Genomic DNA, 20055 nt, shown 5'->3' on the forward strand with positions numbered 1-20055 from the left:
CTCACGAAAGTCTTTATTTCCTCCTTTTCTTAATTTCTGACCATCAGGGAGCGACAACGAAGAAACGACCAGCTGTAGCACACATTCGCGCACGCATTGACGTAATTTCTTTTTTTGAATAAGGAAAAAAAATATAGCCGCGCGCCCTTCTCGTTGTTAGTCACGCGCAACACTCGCCGCCATCGGACACCGCAGCGAATGCATACGTTTGCGTTTGTGAGAGGCGAGCGGCAGTTGGGAGAAAACGATATCCGCCGGTTGCTGCGGACTCGCACAAGAGAAGCCCGGGCGGGGAAAGTGGACAATCATGCTGATGCGACGATCGAAGGTCGGCGACCGATAGCGGCACACGCAGTCTCGCTGCCGGTAAAGAGAAGACGGCTGGCGTCGCCCTTGAGGGCTGAACGTTAGACGAGCCCTTCTCGTAAGGCCACGGGACAAGGAAAGAAAACAAAAATGGACGGTCCGTTTCCGACGCGGCAGTCAGGAGACATAGCCGACGAGGTTGTGATCAGCCGCAAGGCAGCCGTACACATCAGCAACGTCAGCGGGCCCCCGAAGCCACCTCACTCCTCAATAAGTATGCAGGCTGCCACCACTTCTCCCTTTAGTTCAAATACATTTAATTCAAATACATGCACTCAGGCTTATCGATCGCGTGTGTAATCGGCTATAGGGCAAAATGATATCTCTCACTTACTGGCATTATGTCATACGTTTCAGAACATCACTCGCAGAACTTTTCGTACAATTAAATTAACAACAAGAACAAAAAAAAAAAAACACTGCAAAGAACCACGCGACGCACAACTTAGACGACGTCTTTCATTCACTTCATGCACTCAAGGTGCGTTATGTCCTTCTATATGAAAAGCCGTGTGCTTGGATAATGCAACCATTCTAACTTACTGCTGAACTTATTGTGACGTGCAGCGCCACAAAGGCTTATGGCGCATCGGAAACCTACGTTCACACACCTGAATAAAATACGATGGCGACAGGATAACACACCGTTAAGGCGCGAGCATAGCGCGAGATATACCAGTCCGCCAAGACTAAAATGATGCGCCATGGGCTCAGACGCAGAGCCGGAAGGCGGCGTTGATTCACAAAACGGGATCCCGGTGGCCGCTCTAAATGCGGACGAGACGGGGAATCCAGGGCAGCCCTATAAAAAGGGACGCGGCTTCCGAGCCACTGGATGGCCCTATGTAGCGCGTGCCGTGCTATTCGATGCCAGTCACCAACACGCTTCGCACAGCCCAGCATAGCTGCCAGCGCCCCCAAACCCAACAGACATTCTCCGAATAAATGGCGCAACAAATAATGAATGACCAGTTTACATGGAGATGTTACTATCCTGTTTTGCCAATTTCACAGTATCTGTGCAGCCTCACGTCAACACCAGATGCACCCGGCGCAGGAAAAGTGAGAATGTCGCACAATGTCGCTCAGTGCTGCCTGCACTGTTACAAATCACTTTGTCTATCGTGGCCATGTTGAGTGCTTTGCTCGTCACAGAACAGGAGTACAGTCGATTGCGTAAAATGAATCGTGTATAATGATGCATACTGGTGCCTCATATTTAGCTAATACATGCCGCCACGACTGCGCAATAACCTTTGAGTTGGTAAGACCGCAGAGGACAACAGTTACGCCCAATCACTGCTTTTGATCCTCTGCACAGCTGCATTTATCCGCCTGTGAGATCGCAGTTTCTGCTCACCGCTCTGTCAAAAGTGAAGCTTGGAAGGGGGCATCTTTGATCCTTTTTTCGCACGAGACGCAATCGTCACATGACAAACACATTCCATTTTCAGTCAACAGTTACGGCCACTACAACACGGTCTTGTTACCATACGAAGAAACACTGCAGATAGATGGCAGCGGACTTATAGGGTAAACGATTTAACTCACACTCATTTCGCGTAGAAATAGCTGACTTCACCACGTGCTACCACTTCAGAATAACCATTCTAATGTCATTTGTTTGTCCCCACTTTGAGCCACAACGTCAGCACGCGTTGACCCGCTAGTACGCATAAAACCTATTCTGGAGGCGAATTTCCCGGGAGCGAGACATAGACCTTAATCGGCGCAAAGGGCTACGTGACCACTACTAAGAGTTTTGACATTACTGAACTCGAGTGGCCAGATCGGAATGTACTGTAACCTTCGCTTTTGTGTGCTTTGTTCCTCCTACCTTCATGGTTGTAACTATCCAGACATAAAGCGTGTCGTTTAACATCCGTGCCCTTCGTTACTTCTCTGCCCGATAGAAGCAACAGGTTTGCGACAGGGACGTCGCAGAGACGACAGCATCCCTACTCCCACTGATTGGCACCGTGTATGCGTGCATACAGCCGCCGAGGAGGGTACAGCGCGAATAGCACCTAGGTCGCTCCAACAAGGCCGCCTGGGCGAAGCGTGACAAAGGAGAGCAAGCGAAGCCTGGCGGGCGTACTGCAAGGATTCGCACAGCATCGCTTTCTCTTCAGACGCCAAACTGGTGGGAGCGTGAAAGCTCGGCGAGACAACGCCGGTGCATGCCTGTGAAGTACAGACCTATAGATGTCTGATACGGCACCACATCGTAAGAGCTATGTTTTAGGCATCTTGTTTAAATTTGTGTTTAATTTCTAGCGATCTCCTTAATACAAGGCGGCGACCGTAGTGTCGCGCGCGTGTGTGACTAACCCGTAGTTTTAGCACGAGAGGGGCGCCTCGCTTACAAAAGGCTCAGACGACAGAGCGCATCGGGAGCAATGGCACTGCCACCGTTTTAAGAGAAAGACCGATTGCCGCGTTACCGAGCCAGGAATAAACGGAGTCACGCGCTACAAAGCGCGCACTTTTGGCGAGCTCCGCGGGGAAAACCGCCAGCAAAGTTGCGACACGTTGGCACGGTGCACGCTCGGTTTGACTCAACAGTTAACGCGCGCTTGTATCTCTCGCTTGAAAAGAAGCCGTCGTGTTGTGACGCCGCCGGGAAACGTGAGGACGGCTCGTCACCTGCGCGACTAAACCAAAGGAGAACAGGCGCGTGACTCATGCCCGTGACGTTGCTCGCGCGCCAGATGGAAGAAGACGACGGCCACACGGCCGGTCACTACACCGCGCGCCCTACAGAGGACCGCGCGTACGTCAGAGATTTTCCACGCGCCAGCCGCAGGAGGCCAGCGGGACGAGGCCCCTTACTCATGTCGTGAGCCGTGTCCCTCCACAAGTGGGCTCATTTTGAGAGGGACAAAAGAAAGAAGGCCACTCGTACACAAGCCCGTTAGTTTCGTCCCAAATTGCGCTAGACTGAAACTGATGCAACTTCATTAAAAACAAAAAAATCCTCAGTGAGTCGCTGTGCAACATACAAACATACAAAGCTTATACACTAGATGTTGACATTACTGTTCATAATAGAACAACTAAGTCGTTGTAGTCGTATTTATTATGAATGGCAGCAAGTGTGTAAGTCGGCGGCCACTCATATTTGGTCAAATACCGCATACTTTTTCAACGTTTTACATATTGTCCATACTGCGCGCAACGGCGTATAGTTCTTCAGAAGGCGCTCAACAACCCTTTGCGTGCGTATACCTTATAGTCGCACATCAGTGGTGAAATGTGCTTGGGTCGAAGTTTGCAAATGCACTGCTGACCATTAAGTCTAAGCGTTCAATTACCAACACTCAATAACACAGTAGGCGGTTTTTGATCGCCCACGTCGTCTGGATAGTCAATCCCCACATTCTCCCACGATTTCACCATCTCGCAGAAGAAACGAGAAAAAAAAAGCAAGTTTGGTTGGCATGTCCGCGCTGGAGCTCGGTGCCTGCGCAGAGGCAGATGCGCGAATATTTAACGTAGCCATCCTACGAATCAAAGTTCTGAGCATTTCTAGGAGGGAAGACTTACGGCTGCTGTGGAGCTTCCTTCACTGACAAATATTCTGAAGTCTTACGCGTCAAAACCACGATATGAGTTCTTCCACGTGCACTTAAACCTAGCTTTTTGTGACATTGATTAATTCAACAGAGCATGATAAATGACCAACATGATAAGAGGACATTATTTAATGGGGCGCGCGAAACGCTCCTGAAGGTATACACCTACAAACACAGCCTTCCGCCATTGCCTTCATATACCCTTCAAAATCCGAACCCGCCCGATTTCGACTGTACCAAGGTGTGATTGCAAGTATAGGCGTATTTTACATGCGTAAAATTGCAATTTTCATTGTCGGCTAGGAGAGAGCGCGTTCTCACTTTTATCAGTCGGGTATGAGGTATTTTCTTTACTGTTTTTTTTTCTTCATAGAGAAAAATCGACATCTTAGGGTTTGGGTAGCAGAGTGTGCGTGGGCGAATTAGACTAAAAATACAGCTCAACACAAACAGTCAACTAGAAGGCAACAGCTGTTATCGTATCACATCACATTTCTGAGAGAGAGAGAGAGAGAGAGAGAAATGAGGCAAAGGCGGGGAGCTTAACAGGAAGCAAAACTTCTGGCTTGCTACCCTACACTAGAGGGCAGGGAAATGGGTAAAGACAGACGCAAGCAAGAGCGGATACAAAAGGCAGGCTTGCGAGGAAAAAAATATCGAGGTGAAGAACGGGAAAGTCGCAGCCTTTCTAATAGGCCGCTGCCACGTAAAAACTTCAATAATGTCTTGACCGACTTCCGTTGCGAAGACTGTTTATTGTTTAGGTGGGCATTTCAGGACTGTCGGCTCCGAAAGCGGCCACTGGTCAAGACGGGCCAACACAGTCGCTATAGCGGCAGCCTGTGCGCGCTGTAGCGAAAACAACGGCAAAGAATGAATGATATTTTCCTCGCTGCCGCAGTAATCGGAAGAGGCGCTATCTTCCATCCCGATTCGAAAAGCGAAAAATTTTGTAACAGCGACGCCGTGCGACAGCCGACAAAGCACTGTTGTCACGGAAAGGGGGAGTGACCGTCGTCTCCGGATCAAAATAAAGTTCTTTGCCTGCCTGCCTGTCTGCGGGTCGACAGAGTCCACACACAGGGCGAAATCTAAGGGACGGCTCCAGTCGTGTGCGCTGAAAACGTGGGCTTGTTTCATGATGATTTTATGACTTCATTTGCAAGAGCACAAATTTTCGCTGCTGCATCTGTTCTTGAAAGTGGGATGAATTCATGCACGCCCTCTTCGTGTACAGATCGAGCAGCTGCATCGGCACGTATTATTTGCCACGGTGCCTTGAGAGTCACTAAAACGTGACGTCGTGTTCGAAATGCTAATTCGCTCATACTGACTGTGAGCATGCAATGCTCGCGGTCTTGTACACGTATAGTGAGTTATTTCTGTCGTTATTTGTTTTTTTGGTTATATTTTGTTCATTTATGTCACTGTATATTATTCTTCCATTGCCTAGTCACCGTACAGTGGCAGTGTGACGGTTGGTAGAGCCGTCATGCAGAAGCAGCTACAGTCCATCCGTCATATTTGTTTGTTCATTATGTATATATAGATCTACTTCATTTACTTCACTAAGATCTGAAGCATTGCTCGCCGCTTCCTGGAGAAGCCAATCCTACCACTTTTATTGATCGCAATCTCATGTGCATGACTGCGCAACCACCGTGGCCGTACGACGGAAATGCCGCTGTATGGAGCGACACGTCGCTCGCCCCACTTCGCCCTCCACCCAGCCCTCCATGTCCCACTATACCACGAATCTCGCGTGCAGCTCCCACTCCTGACATAGCGCATTACTAATCGAAAAAGAAGCCCCACGACCATCGACTCGAGGGTGAAAAACGGTGACGATGCGGGAGGTCCAGGCCACGTCGACAACCAGTGGTTGGCGGTCCCAAATGCCTGCTCATGTGTGACGGCCCTGACCCTCCGCGCTATGCAGGTAGCACGGTCAATGCGCTCATTGAGCGCGAATAAGATCGATGCATCATTACATCAATGGCGTTCACGCCTTTGAATAATGTGGCACCCCTATATGTCAGTCGTCCGAAATAACGTCGAATAAAAAGAACGATTATGAGGCTGTTGTAATAAGATATTACATACCGCCAAGGCAGGCACGGCCGATCCGCATGCCGAAGCGGAAATGTCCCTCGTGAACAGAAGAGAGTTAGAAAAAAAGAAAAAAAAAAGGGGGGGGGGGTGTTCATCACATGTATTATAACACTGCAATTTTCCATCGTATATGTTTATTACTCGTTTCGAGGCGGTAAGCTAAAGGCTTTTGTCACTTCCACGCGTCGGTTCTCATTTGTGTTTGTTTTCTTCTGTTTGTGTGTATTTCCAATCTGCGTTTACGATTAACAGCTCGGCCCAGCGCCATAACCGAAAAAGCTGGTATATGCGAGTGCCAATTGACGAGAAGTGTGAAGAAGCCGCTTGAAGAGAACGAACAAGAGGAGAGGGTGCGAGAATCAAACCACGAGAACAGGGCACCCCAAAGAATGCTCCGCGGTTACGACACACAAGGCTAGACGATGTGTTCAGGAACGCCACGTATGAAAGCGACCGATCAGCCTGTGGATGCCACGATCTCCTTCCCGAGAGTGAATGGAGAGTGGATGACAAGAGTGAATCCTTCACGGCGACTACGACAGTGTTCATAGACGGAACAGTAAGCACTCGCGACGTGGAGACGCGAGACACGTGAAGGCGCCGCCGATGACGTCACGACAGTGCCGTAGCTCATTTACCATGCATGGCTGACGTCCGTCCCATCATAGCGCACTGATGACGAAATTCAGCAACAGACGTACGGCGAGAGCAGCAGGATGATGAAAGAAATGGCAGGCGAAAATGAAGCTCAATGAAGTCACAGCAATGCCCCAAATTACCGATTTACAATGTTATCACCACAACTATAGTTATTATAATTTGTTTTTCTTTCCAGAAGGTATCCTTCCCGATGTGTGTGCGGTGCATGAGCGCACCAGGCCGGGCGGCTTTCTGCGTTAACTTCCAGGGTTACTAATTTCCTTAATTTATCAATGATTTATTCTGAATGTTTGCGTAGCCCAAACAAGCGACGAAGAATTGGCGCACCCCCGTAACCTGCGAACCGTTCGCGAGTAGCAAGGTCATGTGACTACACGACCTCCCCTCCTTTCTTCTACACTTCCACTGTTTCTAATGACGGCAGCAGGAAAGTGGTACGTGGTCGATTTCACCCAACAGTTAACCCGCACAACGGCAGATTTGTCCTTGGCAGCGTTATCTGCGCTAATGTACTCCCGACCTGCAATGAGTGATTCTATTCAGACTGAAAGGGAACCAATTGGCTAATACTCATCGCAACTTGGAGCCCGAGCCCTGCTCCTGCGAGCTGGCGCTCCGCCGCGTGGCGCCGCCGGACGGCGTTCCAGCGGAGCGGCTCAGGAATGCGGCCGCCACCTGCCAAAAAGCGTCGCCCCCGGTAACTTCTTTTTGCGTTTCCACGAGAGGAAACGACGCGGGCAAGGGTGGCAGGGAAGGGGACGTCACCGGATCCGTGCGAGCCACGTGTCTGCCGGGGCCACCAATCGCGGTCACCCGCTGAGCCGGGGCTCTTACCCGCAGTACCCGCAGTTTCACAACTCCGCGGCTTGTGCCTCCTAGCAGCGTGCACCGGCGGCGGAGAACAGCGCGCTACCGGCGCTTAGCGGCCGCGCAGTGACACGCGCGCGCCACTCGACGCTGCTATTTCTGTGGCACCAACAAAGCAGGCGCAGCTCGAAAGCCTGGATCACCGTCGCGCCTGCAGCCAGTAACACTGAGCCTAGACGTTCTAACGGTTATCTTACTTTTGAACCTTTGTCACTGGCTCGTACGCCGCTGTTTCCCCGGGATGAGGCAATCAGCGAGAAGAAAATGATAAAAAAAAGTACAGATAACAGTAGAACGACTGCAGAGCACACTTCCTGAGCTATATATTGTAATGCAATGATCCTTTTGATTCTATTAGTACCTATCTCCCATGGCTCACAATCGGCCGAACTTGTCGAAGTGGGGCACCGCTCGGTGGATTGACGAAGCGCGAAAATATAACTGAAAGAGAATCGTACTACTCGGATAATGCCCTCCTACGTCCTTCAGAATTGGAAGCCGGAATAAAGGTTTGCAAGCTATACATACACACAAAAGTGATAAGTAAGGCATCATAGCGCAGTAGCCTGCCCAAAGGATTCCTTCAGCCCGAGATTGCTACGTGCAGCCTCAGCAGCGCAACGCCATAGCAACTATACAGCTGGCCATCCTGAAAAGGACCACTTCATCCGAATGAATTGTGTGTGCCCGAAACTCCACTCACTGTTACTTCCTACTGGAACAGTTCTCGAGTTGACAACTCATGCTCGTGATTTTTTTTTTCTTTTTTCCTTTTTAAGCGAGCACACAAGCAGAGGCATCGGTTTTAAACAAAAAGCTGGTGTTTCTTTTCACACTGGCTGATCGTGCAAACGGGTGCGAAAGGTGCGACCAGAATTTCTTGCGGAAATTGCCGCGGTTCCATAAGCAACTCTTCGTATACACGAATTCGTTGTCATTAATTAATATTGTTAAATGAAATACAACAAAATTTAAACACCGAATATGCGACAATTATACCAAGACGACGGAATCACTCATGACTATTCTCACAATCGGCACACGGCGCCTCTATAATATTGCGATCGTCTGCGCCCATTCTTAAGGATCCTCATCGCGCAATCGAGGTCCTGGGTTTGCGCTGTCGCTTGCCAGCACCCCTTCACCAGGTATTTTGTACGTACAGTTGCCAGATTAAGAAAAAAAAGACAGAAATGGCGAAGTAGATTTCGCTTTTCTAAAGGAATAAAGCCGAGACGACGGTCTATTCAATGCCAGGACTGGTTCAGGCCTTGTGGTGGCGTCGTGGCGACATAGCACGCGCGACCATTAGGCCCACCGGCTACTCCTTAATGAACCGTTGTACGCACTCGCCTCCCTCGTGTTGGACACGCGCTGCTGTCGGCGACACGCGTCCCGTAATGGTCGCGCACGGGAGCGCCACCGCGCGCCCCTGGTCGTTTGTCGTTGTCGTCAAGACCAAAGGCGCGTCGTCAGATGCGGCGTCCACTGTGCACGCGCTTAATGACGCGTAACCTCTACAGGCTATGCGCCAGTCAAGGTGATCCTCCTCGCTACCCAGTGACCTGCGAAACCGCTCCGGAGACGTGACGGCTTACAACGTGCCACATCGGTGGCCACCAGATGGGTGCGTTGCGACACAGCGCTTTCGAGGCGTACAGGGACCTCCCTTACTACCTCCCAAGCTTCCAGGAACACGACCAAATGAAGGGCAATGGAAGACACACACGTACAGCATGATCCCGCGCCCGAACTCTTACGAGCAATGCCAAGAAAATCTTCAGTGGTGAAGGGCTCACGTGCAAGCCCTACAAGTATGATTAAAGCAGGCAAAGCATAGTTTCTTAGTGAAGCTAAGGTGAGGGAAAATGCTGTCTCACCTCAGCACGGTTTCTCACAGTTTTCCACCCCAAGTATTTACGTTGGACACCGTCACAACCCTCAGGACACGACCCTATTTTCACTTGTGCAGCTTTGTAGCTTAGTGGGCTAATCAAAATATGTGATAAATTTTTGTCCAAGTTATTATCAGAACATGACTACAAAGAAAGCGAATATACAGAGACAAATAGTGCTGAAATGTATACTGAAAGTTCTGCAAGTCTGTGTGCTTCAGTACAAAGTAAAACTCACAGAGTGGCGCACTATGTTCTGAAAGGTATCTTGAGCACTGCGAAAACAATTGGATTTATTTTATTTGCCTCCGATATACAACATTTCTTAGCCAACGTGACATTAATGCGCTGAGTGAAATGTGATGAATTGCAAGGCGCGAAGTATTTAAAAAAAAAACTATCATGAAGCAAAGCTCACAAAAAATAATAATAAAGAAAACGTCAGCTCGTAACGGTCAATTTCACTAGACAAGCTAGGTTCAATCAAGTTCAAATGTTGCTCGGGCAATAAATTTGGCTTATCGTTGGTGATTAGAACTGTACAGGATAAGTTAAACAACCAACGTTAAGCCTAAACGGGACGAAGGGAGAAATAAATGCATAGGAGGAACATTGCATCAGCGTTCGTCCTGTGCACTTCGTTGTCTCCTTTGTATCTACACGTAGCGCTGCTTATTCTTATTTGACTCATATGGCCATTTCCTGTGCCCTCAAGCGAAAGCATGACTTGTGCCTGCCCGCAACGCAGAAGCGCTGCAGCCGGTAAATAGAAAAGGCGAACTGCAGAGGCCGAATTCGCGAAGCTTTCAGTTCGTAAGTGCTTCTTACCATGCACTGGCCTATACCCTTCACTAATGATACGCCCGGCATCAGGATTGGGTGAAGTTGTCTCTTACGAAAAATTCTATGTTGCAGATGATTTTGTGAATACGAAGCTCAGCATATCACGTCCTTTGTTTGGCATTTATCTGCTTTTAATGATCCAGGCAATGCATATTTTTTTTTATGATATATAAGGAGATGCTGGCGCACTATTATGGCGCCGGCTACTCCTTAGCCCTTGAGTGAAACTTGAACACATATCTTAAAGTAAAACATACAAGGCAGTTCATGTAAAATAGAACACTCGGGCACACATATGCAAAAACACACTTATAGGCACATATCACAACAAAATGATAAAGAAATGTTCCAAAGGCAGCGAATGAAGTCTCTGATAATGTCCGTCGTTAATATTTGGTCCGACCAGCACAAAACAGCAGAGCACACGTCTGGTCTTTAAGAAGATGTATGCGCTCGTGAGTACATAACAGTCGATACGTTATTCACTTCAGCACACACATATGATGGGTGTCGTATGAGACTGCGCATAATAAGTACGACATGTGTTATACAAATGAAAGTTCGGTATTTCTTAGTACTTGTCAGCAATGCCGCTGTCTTGTAAGAAACGTGTTAACGCTTTTAAAGCTTGCGTCTGTAAAACTCTAGTTCTTATGGCTGATATGCCACACTTGATGAGGTAGAACTTTTTGAAAAGAAACAATCAAACAAGACAAATATTCGTTCTCATATACAGTACACCATAGCTTGCCACTGAGAACGCCGACTCGCAGATAACGTCGTCCACACAATTCTTTTCTCTGTCTATTGGGCAGCACATGTTTGTATCGCGTGCTCTGTTATAGGGCACCCTGAAAGTGCTCCTGTTCTCGCTAAGATCTCCTGCAAAGTATCATTCTCCCGCCTTAATCCGTGCGCCAGGCACACAAAACAGACCGCTCACGGCAACAGTGCATTCTGCATGTGTCGCCACCCCGCACTTCCATATCACTATTTCGGTTCTTTAGAGTGCAGCGGTGAGCACATAACGGGTATCAATATCTGCCACTGATGTTCCGGCTATACTTTGTCGCACACAATGCGATAAATGTGGGCCAGGTGACAAAGACAGGCTTTGCCTCGAGTTGCATGCAGCTCCCATTTATCTGAGTACTTATCTCAATACACATTATCTTAGCACTTTTCCTCGGTGTACAGAACGCTCAGTGCAGCGGACAGCTGGACGAATGTAACCGGCCCCGCGGCACCTGTCGCACATTGCGCAACCTTGGTGCCTTGATGTGCATTTATGGAGGCATACGTAATAAGGGCGCACCGCAACTGCAAGAGCATGCGCGAACAAGGTAGACTTACTTGTCCTGGAATCCTTCGAAGTCGTCGCCCTGCTCGTCGATTGTCGACTCGAGATCCAGGTAGCTGCCATAGTCGTTGTCGGTCGCATTGATCTTGTACAGTTGCAGCGTGCAGTCGTCCAACTGAGCGAAAATGGAAGCAAAAGATGGGGGGAAAGAGGGGGTGAAAATCGAACCAAGGCACGCCAGGTATACGCCGACGACAGTGCGAAAACAGACAAGAAGCAGGCGCTGGGGTCCGCAAAATTACAAGTCTGCTGCTGGCCTTATATGGACCTCGACATTTAATCTTGAGATGAGAGCATGCTTATAAACGACAAGATTAAAAGACCGGTTCGCGAACAGCACCAAGGCTTAAAGCTTGGAAATCCGTAGCTTGGTGCTGTTCGTGAACCTGTCGTTTAATAAGCACGCCCTTATCTCAAGCTTAAAGACGGAGGTCGATATAAGGCCAGCAGCAGACCTGTAAATTTGCGGACCCCAGCGCCTGCTTGTTGCCCGTTTGCGCAGTTTTATATGAAATAACACGATAGATCGCGGCAGAATATTCTGCGGAAGCATGAAACTTCGGTTTTTCCCCAAGCTTACGGAACTACATGCTGCCTCGTTATTTATTTCTATGTACTGCAGCAAGTATTCTTCTGCTCATTACTTCCGCTCATTCAACGAGAACGCGAGTGAAAATGAAAAGACAGGCGGACGCTTCCTAATGAGAATTTAACGTTGTGCGCGCCTCAGCGTGATGCTGCAGCGGCGCGGACAAGTGCACTTGTGCCGCCGCGTGCGCGAGGTCAACGCTAAAGTGTCGGTCACGTCCAGACCAGCCTTGCGCGGACACTCGAGACCGTGCGACCAGCTCGCCTTCAGTCAATACGACGCCGCAGCGGGCACATGCACACAAAGCCCGAGCAGGAGCAGCCGTTCCTGAATGAGGCAAACACGCAACACACGCCGGTGATCGAAGCGGCGGCGGGCGACTCGTGCAAGAGCCCGAAGAATTACTCAGCCATTTTCCGGTCGACCGACTCTGCGATGCTCCACACGACAGAAAGCGTGTGTGCGTGTGTGTAAAAGGGGGAAGGGGGGCTGCAGGGTGTACAAAAGCCTGCCCGAGGGCTACCGGAGCGCTTCGGGCGTCTCGAGCGAGCGCGGCTGCCGAATACAGCAAAAAAATAAAAAGCGAGAAAGAAAAAAAAAACCAATAGAGCCTCGCATACAAAGGGCTTGTGAATCGACAGGACGTCGGACACTGCACAACGCTGTTTCATAACAGCGAAAACACCGACAGGAGCCATGTCTCGCATGGTCACCGATGTGTGGCGACGACCTTTCTAAGGCGCGCAAGTCGCCGCCGAACCTGACCTCGGGTCATGGGACGGCAGCCTGACAAACGCGTGACTCCAGACGGTGAATTAATACCGTAAAATGGCAGAGGCAACTTCCAACATGAAACAAAGCATGTGCGTGAACCACAGGCTGCGCTCTTTAATATCTGCCGACACTTCCCCAAGAAGAGTGTGAGCATGCATGCCACAGATAAGTCGCACATCTGCTGTAATGACAGCTACACAGCACACACGAATTCTTACTTTATATGTTTCCTTGGGCCTCGTGCTTATAGAGAAGTATACCAGTACATAATAAATAATAATGATAACTTCTGGGGCTTTACGTGCCAAAACCACGATATAAGGCACGCCCTAATGGAGGGTTCCGAAGAATTTAGACATCTGGGTTTAGACATCTGGGACACTAAAGAGAAACAATGAATCGGTTTAGATCAATAAATTGCGCTCTGAGAACTCTAATGTCTTTAACTTCGTCATCGTAGGTTTATTAATAGAGGAGAAAACCAAGTTCAAAGTTTCATTCTTAAATTTCGCGCCGACATCTCCCCGCGTGACTACATGAATTCTAAAGTGTATTTATCGTATTTTGGCGCCATAGGCTCAACAAAATTACCCCAAACTTGGTACGTTGAGTCTATGGCCCCCTCAAAGGACAATGTACTTCATTTTTACCGATTAGGAGCTACGTAGTCCCTAGTAGGCGCCGTCAAAACATGTGACGTCACGATGAATGGTGGGGAAACTTCAAGGTGGCGTCGGCACCCACATTTTGTTTTTGCGTGTTTTCTCGCTTACTAAGCGTCTTATCGTTGCAAGCGTGGGGTTTTTGGTATCGTGAAAGAGTACTTTACTAACGAGAAAAATCGTTTTGCTCTTTAGTGTCCCTTTAACGTGCACTGACATCGCATAACACACGGGCCTCTATAGCATTTTGCCTCCATGTGACCACCGCGGCGGACAGTACGACAGTACACCATACAGACAGAACTCATTTATTTATTTAAATCTTTACACGTCAGAATGAAAAATTATTTGTACAGCGCCACCTGTTAATTCTTTGCGAAGGTACTGAAGTTATTGTTCTGACTCAGCAGTCGTCTGCTTGTCGGGGAATGCAAACGACAATGCCAGCGAAAATCGTTGCTCGCGCCTGTTGTGAAGTGCGAGCTGTAATTCAACTTTTGCTTGCAAAATGACCATCAGCTTCTTGAATTTATGCGGAGTCGTGCCTATAAATTATTGACGTGAAGTGGTCAGTGAAGGAAAGGTCATAAAATCGTGTGGAGACTTCACAAATGGCCGCAGAAATGTGCACTACGAAGAGCGGAATGGAAGCGCCAGAATCCAGACCAATGAAACTGTTCAACAAGTGGACCGGGAACTGCGATTAGACCGACAACTGACTGTTAGTCGTCTGTTGGATGAATTTCCTCTTGTCAGCCGCACTACACAATTCGCACGATTGTAACTGAAAAGTTCAGATATCACAGAGTGTGTGCAAGGAGGGGACTAAAAATGCTTACCGACATACTCAAACAACAAATTGCCAGGCGGCGAACTTCTAGGCAGAGGGACTAAAGAAACTGGTGCTGCGGTACGAAAAGTGCTTAGAATTTAACGGCGATTATGTATAAAAGTCAAGCAAAAAGTTTTGTCCTAAACTGAACCAGCCAGAAAAAACATTTACTAACGACTATTTATTTTTTTGAGACCAAACGGCCCTTACTTATTTCAATAACCCTCGTATATATATTGGTCCGGAAATTTCGACCTTTAACGTCCAACTAACTATATAAGCACAAGGGGCCCTACCATTTTGCTTCCATCGAAATGCGGCCGCGGCGGCCGGGATTCGATCCCGCGACCTTCGGGTCAGCAGTGAAGCACCATAACCACTATAGACAACCGCGGCGGGTAATATTTGTGTGTGTGTGTGTGCATGTGTGTGTGTGTGCATGTGTGTGTGTGTGTGCGTGTGTGTGTGTGTGTTTGTTTACGCCCACTGACCATTTAGTTCGTCAATATCACGTACGCGTTACCGTGACGCCGGCCTCGTTGTAGTCTGACTGAGCCCTTTAAGTTGTTACTGACCTATCCTAACAAACCTTCCCTGAAATTATACGGGCGTGCGGTTAGATTTCTAGCATCCAGTACCATTTTTCTGCCCCCCCCCCCCCCTTTCGCTTCTTTTGGAGCGACGCGTTCCCACACATCACCAAGGAATTCCCGCTAGTCGGACGAGGTCCGGTTGGCCCGGATGAAGCCAAGGAAAGTACGAGGACCAGCCTTCTGATTGTTCCCTTTTCTAAGAGATTTATTAAGCTGACTTTTGTGTGCGAATGGTTTCCTTTTTATTGCGATAGCAATTATATGGACAGTCTCGGCTGGATTTTGCCGTCGCCGTCGCCGCCGTCATGCACCGTATATGTATAAGTATGTATATATATGTAAAAGCCCCAAAGAAAAATAGTTCAGAAAATGCTGCCGAAGCGCGGAATCGAACCAGGGACCTCTTGCTCCGCAGCGAGTGGCGCTATCCACTACGCCACGAAACGCAGATCCTCCACATAGCTAACGGCGAGCGTTATATACACACCCTTTACCGCTGGACGGACTCAGAGACGGCAGGCGACAATAAGCGTTTCTTCATTGCCAGTGAGATGGCGCTAGGAGCGCGACGGGTGAATTTAAAAATCGTCGGCTCGCTTCTTCTTATATTTGCGCAGAGAGAACCTTGCCCTTCCGCTGTCTGCTTGCGCGGTCTTCTCGTGGTGAGGAGAAGAGGGCTGTTTCGACCTTTCACCGTGATGTCCGCGCTCATGTTACGGAGCGTGCGAAAGCCACTCGAGCTCCAGGGACGCCGCTAAACGAACAAACAGAATATGAGCGCGAACTATCAAGTGTCACAGCTCGAAACTTGAAGCACGCTAGTTTCCTTCGCTGCTTCGGCCGCCTTTGCAACAGGAGCGCTGTTCAAACTGAGAGTATCCATTTTATTGACTTGCCGCAAGGTGAATGTGACAGACAAAATTTCGACAAGAAGCGTTGGATATAAACCAAGGAAGCGCTTTTGGGTTCCTTTTTACTCGCGCTTACCTCCTCACCACGCTTCTCTTTCCCAAAAAATTAAACCGGCTGAACTTAAGGCATTTAGTCAAAAATACTGGGCTATACATCCGCCGAAGGCGCAAAAACCCATTCACGCTCTAGTGCATCCAGATCTCGAAATGCACCGGCCCAGGGGCAACCGCCTTAAATGTCATCCTTCACATCCTCTCACAAGCTGCCTGCGTTCACTCTCTCACTGTTTTTACATCTCATTTTCCTTACCCCCAGAGTAGGGTAGCTAATCTGACGCTCACCTGGTTGGCCTCCCTCACTTTATGCAAAACAAAAGATCGTGAATATCCGGTGCATACCTGAACAGTAGAGTCAATGATATGTAAGGCCCCGCTGTTAGAATCGCGGAACCGAGTTTGTGCTGGCAGGGCATGCACACACGCGTGGAGGCCCGAAAGCAGCGCCCCGAAGACACACGACGACGGTGCCCGAGATCAGGAATTGTGATTTCTCAGAACACAGGGACTCGAAACAGAAGTGGCGGCATCTGAGTCGCAGATGCCACGGAAGCGGAACGAAGGGCCGGTGAGGGGAAGAGAAGGAGCAGGCTGACCGACGCAGAGCAGCGAGAAGGATACACACGACATCCGGGGCGCTCATCGCCGCGCGTGAATGCGGCGCGCGGAGATGAATCGGAAGCGCTTCTATCGGGATCCGGTTTGACGCGTCGCCACGGAGGCTCCCGGACGTCGCGACGGTCGGGCCGCCCCTGGGCAGGAGGCGCGCGGCAAAGCGCTGGAGGGGGCCCCTGCAGCGTCACGCAACAGTTCTTCCTGCTTATCGTCAAGACGGACGGAGAAGGAAACGAAGCGAAAATAAAATGAAAGGTGCATCGAACGCGCAAATGTCCGAGCACGGATAGGCTCTATACGAAATAGCCACATAGTTGCCCGCATTCCGAGTTGGCTAGACGGCAGCATGCAAGCCCAGACAGGTATCAGGAGGGCGCGGAATTCGTGAGAGCACAAGAGACGGCGCTTCGACACTGGCGCATGTGGTTGTCTTTTCGTAGCTGCGAACATGCGCAGACGGCTTGACAAACGCAGGTCGGTGAACGGCGGATAAGTGGAGAGGGGCGAAACCGTACACGGTCGACACAGCTGTTTCTGCGGACGTTCAAACAGCGCCAAACAGTCCTTCCATGTTCAGTGTGAAGTTGACGAAGACCGCAAGCGGACGGTGCCTCAGCGCACAAGTTCAGCGTCGTCGCTATACGCGTCTGGAGCGTCGGCGCCTCTTTTGAAGCAGAATGTGGAAGCAAAGGGGGAGTTGTCCAAACCAGCCGCAGGAGGAACGACAAAAGGGAAAGAGACCGGAGAACCGGCTTCGTCGTTGCCGGCCAGAGACGGGGCGAGGCACACTCGGTGCGTCCCGCGGTTGGCCGCTAGCGCGCCGTTTGCTGGATCCTTTCTGCCCCACGGGCGTCGCTTGACAGGCCGCTCGCGGGAGACGCCAGCAAGTGGACGACCTTGGCCTTGCGCGCCACCGGCCACAGCAAGAGCGGCGGCCATAAACTGTGCTCGGCCCGCGAGTACGGTGTACCGCGAGATACGCTGCTCTGCTCCCTGCGACCCGCGGGCATGCGGGCCCTGCAAGCGGCCGCAGACACCGCGTCCCTCATTTCCAGGCGCAATCTAACGGTACCGAGGGCCAGCAGCACGTGCTACGCAACACTGTGACACTCCAAGCGCCGCCGAGCGCGCAGCGGATTGCGAATGCTGTATACTGCGTCCACGCTCTACGTGATTCTGGGTCACAGGTGGCCAGGCCGCTCGCGAATGTTCTGCGCTGTCGGTGGGAGCCGACGACCCCGTTTCCTTCCTTCCAGATCGTAATTACCATCAGTTCAACATACATGTACGCGCCCAAGTATACGCTATCAACAACAAATCAGTAGATGTACATACAATGGTCACCACATCAGCATGGCGAGTTTGAACTTCAGCGCAAAGAAGAAATTGCTGTGCACGAGTGCAATATACCGAAGACAAAAAAAAAAAAAAACATGTCGACAGTCTCCGTGACAGCCTCCGCTCTCTTGTGAGCACTCAGCCGAATATGAGCAGGCACTTCTTTATCCACCGCCTCTGCATATAATGGCGTCCTTTATGGTGCACCGTTCATGGTGTAATTCAATCTTAAGCGCATTTTGTACACGCGAGATTGGTGATGCCGCCAGTGACAGCGTTGACTGATTGACTGATCAATAGGGGGAACGAGTTCGCATCCAGAAGCAAAGCTGATGAGAGGCGCCATAGAGGTATTGGCGCTACATGCAGCAAAAACGCCATGGTTTCAACAGCGCTCTTCCCACGGCGTTCATTGGTATCGGGGCAACACAAAAAAAACCTCAGCTTTTGCCAAGTAATTCTTGAAGTCGTAGTATATAATATAGTTGCTCGTCCTAAATTGCGTACGTGACAGGTTTTGTGTCACGACTTTAGGCCAGCGAAGATGTGTATACGTAAGCGGAGCTCGAGAAGCCACAGACGGAGTTCCGCTGCACTTTCGAGTACATATGAAGTCACATGGGGTCAGTTTGCAACGACATGTTGCGATACGCGTTCATTCACTTTTCGCGCAGCAACACTAAGGCCGAATTCATAGAGTTTTCAGTTATAAAATAGTCATGCGGATTACAATGGTAAATTTAACAGTTCGAAGAATAGAAGGCGCCGCCCCCGGTATCGAATGTGAGACCCTACCTCATAAAAGAAACAAACAAACAAACAAAAAACGCCAGGCTTGCACGCAACACGCAGCACAGCCACCGAAGCTGGAGGAGCGGCCTTTCTAGAGCCCGTTATACAAACTGGGCGCCTACTGCAAGTACAGTTGCGAGGTATACTACTACTCCAATCATCATCATTTTGCGCACTAGCGAAGTACCCACTTACATCATTTTGCGAATCAGCTTTGTGAAGGTCGCTCCCGTCCTGAATGCACCAGGTTGTTGTACATATCAAGGGTGCATGATGTCACAAAAGTGCAAGTACACAAAGGGAGCGCCACCGCTTCTCAGAGCCAGCGTAAATTTACAACCGCCGGCTACGAGATCTCGCCAAGGACACCGCCAGCGCCGTTCCAACTGAGCGGACGCGAAAATCCTGGATCATTCCAGAACTCGCAACATGACGCCACCGCATCAACATGGCATACCCGCCAGGCGCCTCGTAGAAGGTACGAGAAGGTTCTCGCGCTTTTCCTGGCTTCCCATGTACTGTGAACAAATGACTCGGATCTAAAGCTCTCGAACGCAGGCGGAAGCCAATGCAAAGGTGCGGCGGCGAGAGTCTCCATATGTCCAGCCCGACGGTGGAAGGGGAAAATCCCTGTCCCAGCGAGTCAACAGTGAAATTTTCAGCGCGCTGCTAAGAAACGAAAGACGACGTAGAAAGAACCACACGAAAGACGCGCGCAGCGCCGTCTTTCGTTTCTTAGCAGCGCGCTGAAAATTTCACTAAGTAGTACAACCAACTGGCCCCTGCCCTGGCTCTGCCGCAGTCAACATGTGTTAACAAGAGTTACCTCAAGATTACACCGTGGACCGCTGACTGGGAACAAGCACTGGTGAATATGAATGGGCATTTAGAGTTCTTGAACAACCTCTAATACACGTGCTTCTGCTTTAGAGCTAGTCTATTATTGTTAACCCATGTGATCATTATTGTGATGTAACCAGACAAGTGAGCATGCATATGAAATGTTTGTAACTGCCTGAATTAAGGAAATTTGTGCGTGCATGTGTGTGTGTGTTTGTGCGTGCGTGCGTGCGTGTGTGTGTGTGTGTGTGTGTGTGTGTGTGTGTGTGTGTGTGTGTGTGTGTGTGTGTGTGTGTGTGTGTGTGTGTGTGTGTGTGTGTGTGTGTGCGCGTGCGTGCGTCAACTCTGAACTCTGTCTTTGGACCACAACCGGC

At 49.7% G+C, this 20055-nt stretch overlaps 1 protein-coding gene across 2 annotated transcripts in view; it reads right to left on the minus strand.

Annotated features, from left to right (window-relative positions):
• Positions 1-20055, minus strand: part of LOC119373178 (serine-rich adhesin for platelets) — a 207557-nt gene that overhangs the window by 95137 nt on the left and 92365 nt on the right. For both annotated transcript variants that reach the window (XM_037643189.2, XM_049419791.1), the window contains one exon: positions 11672-11793. In XM_037643189.2, the coding sequence (XP_037499117.2) occupies positions 11672-11793 (122 nt within the window). The remainder of the gene's footprint in view (positions 1-11671; positions 11794-20055) is intronic.

This window comes from Rhipicephalus sanguineus, chromosome 1, assembly GCF_013339695.2.
Source record: "Rhipicephalus sanguineus isolate Rsan-2018 chromosome 1, BIME_Rsan_1.4, whole genome shotgun sequence".
Classification (NCBI taxonomy): domain Eukaryota; kingdom Metazoa; phylum Arthropoda; class Arachnida; order Ixodida; family Ixodidae; genus Rhipicephalus; species Rhipicephalus sanguineus.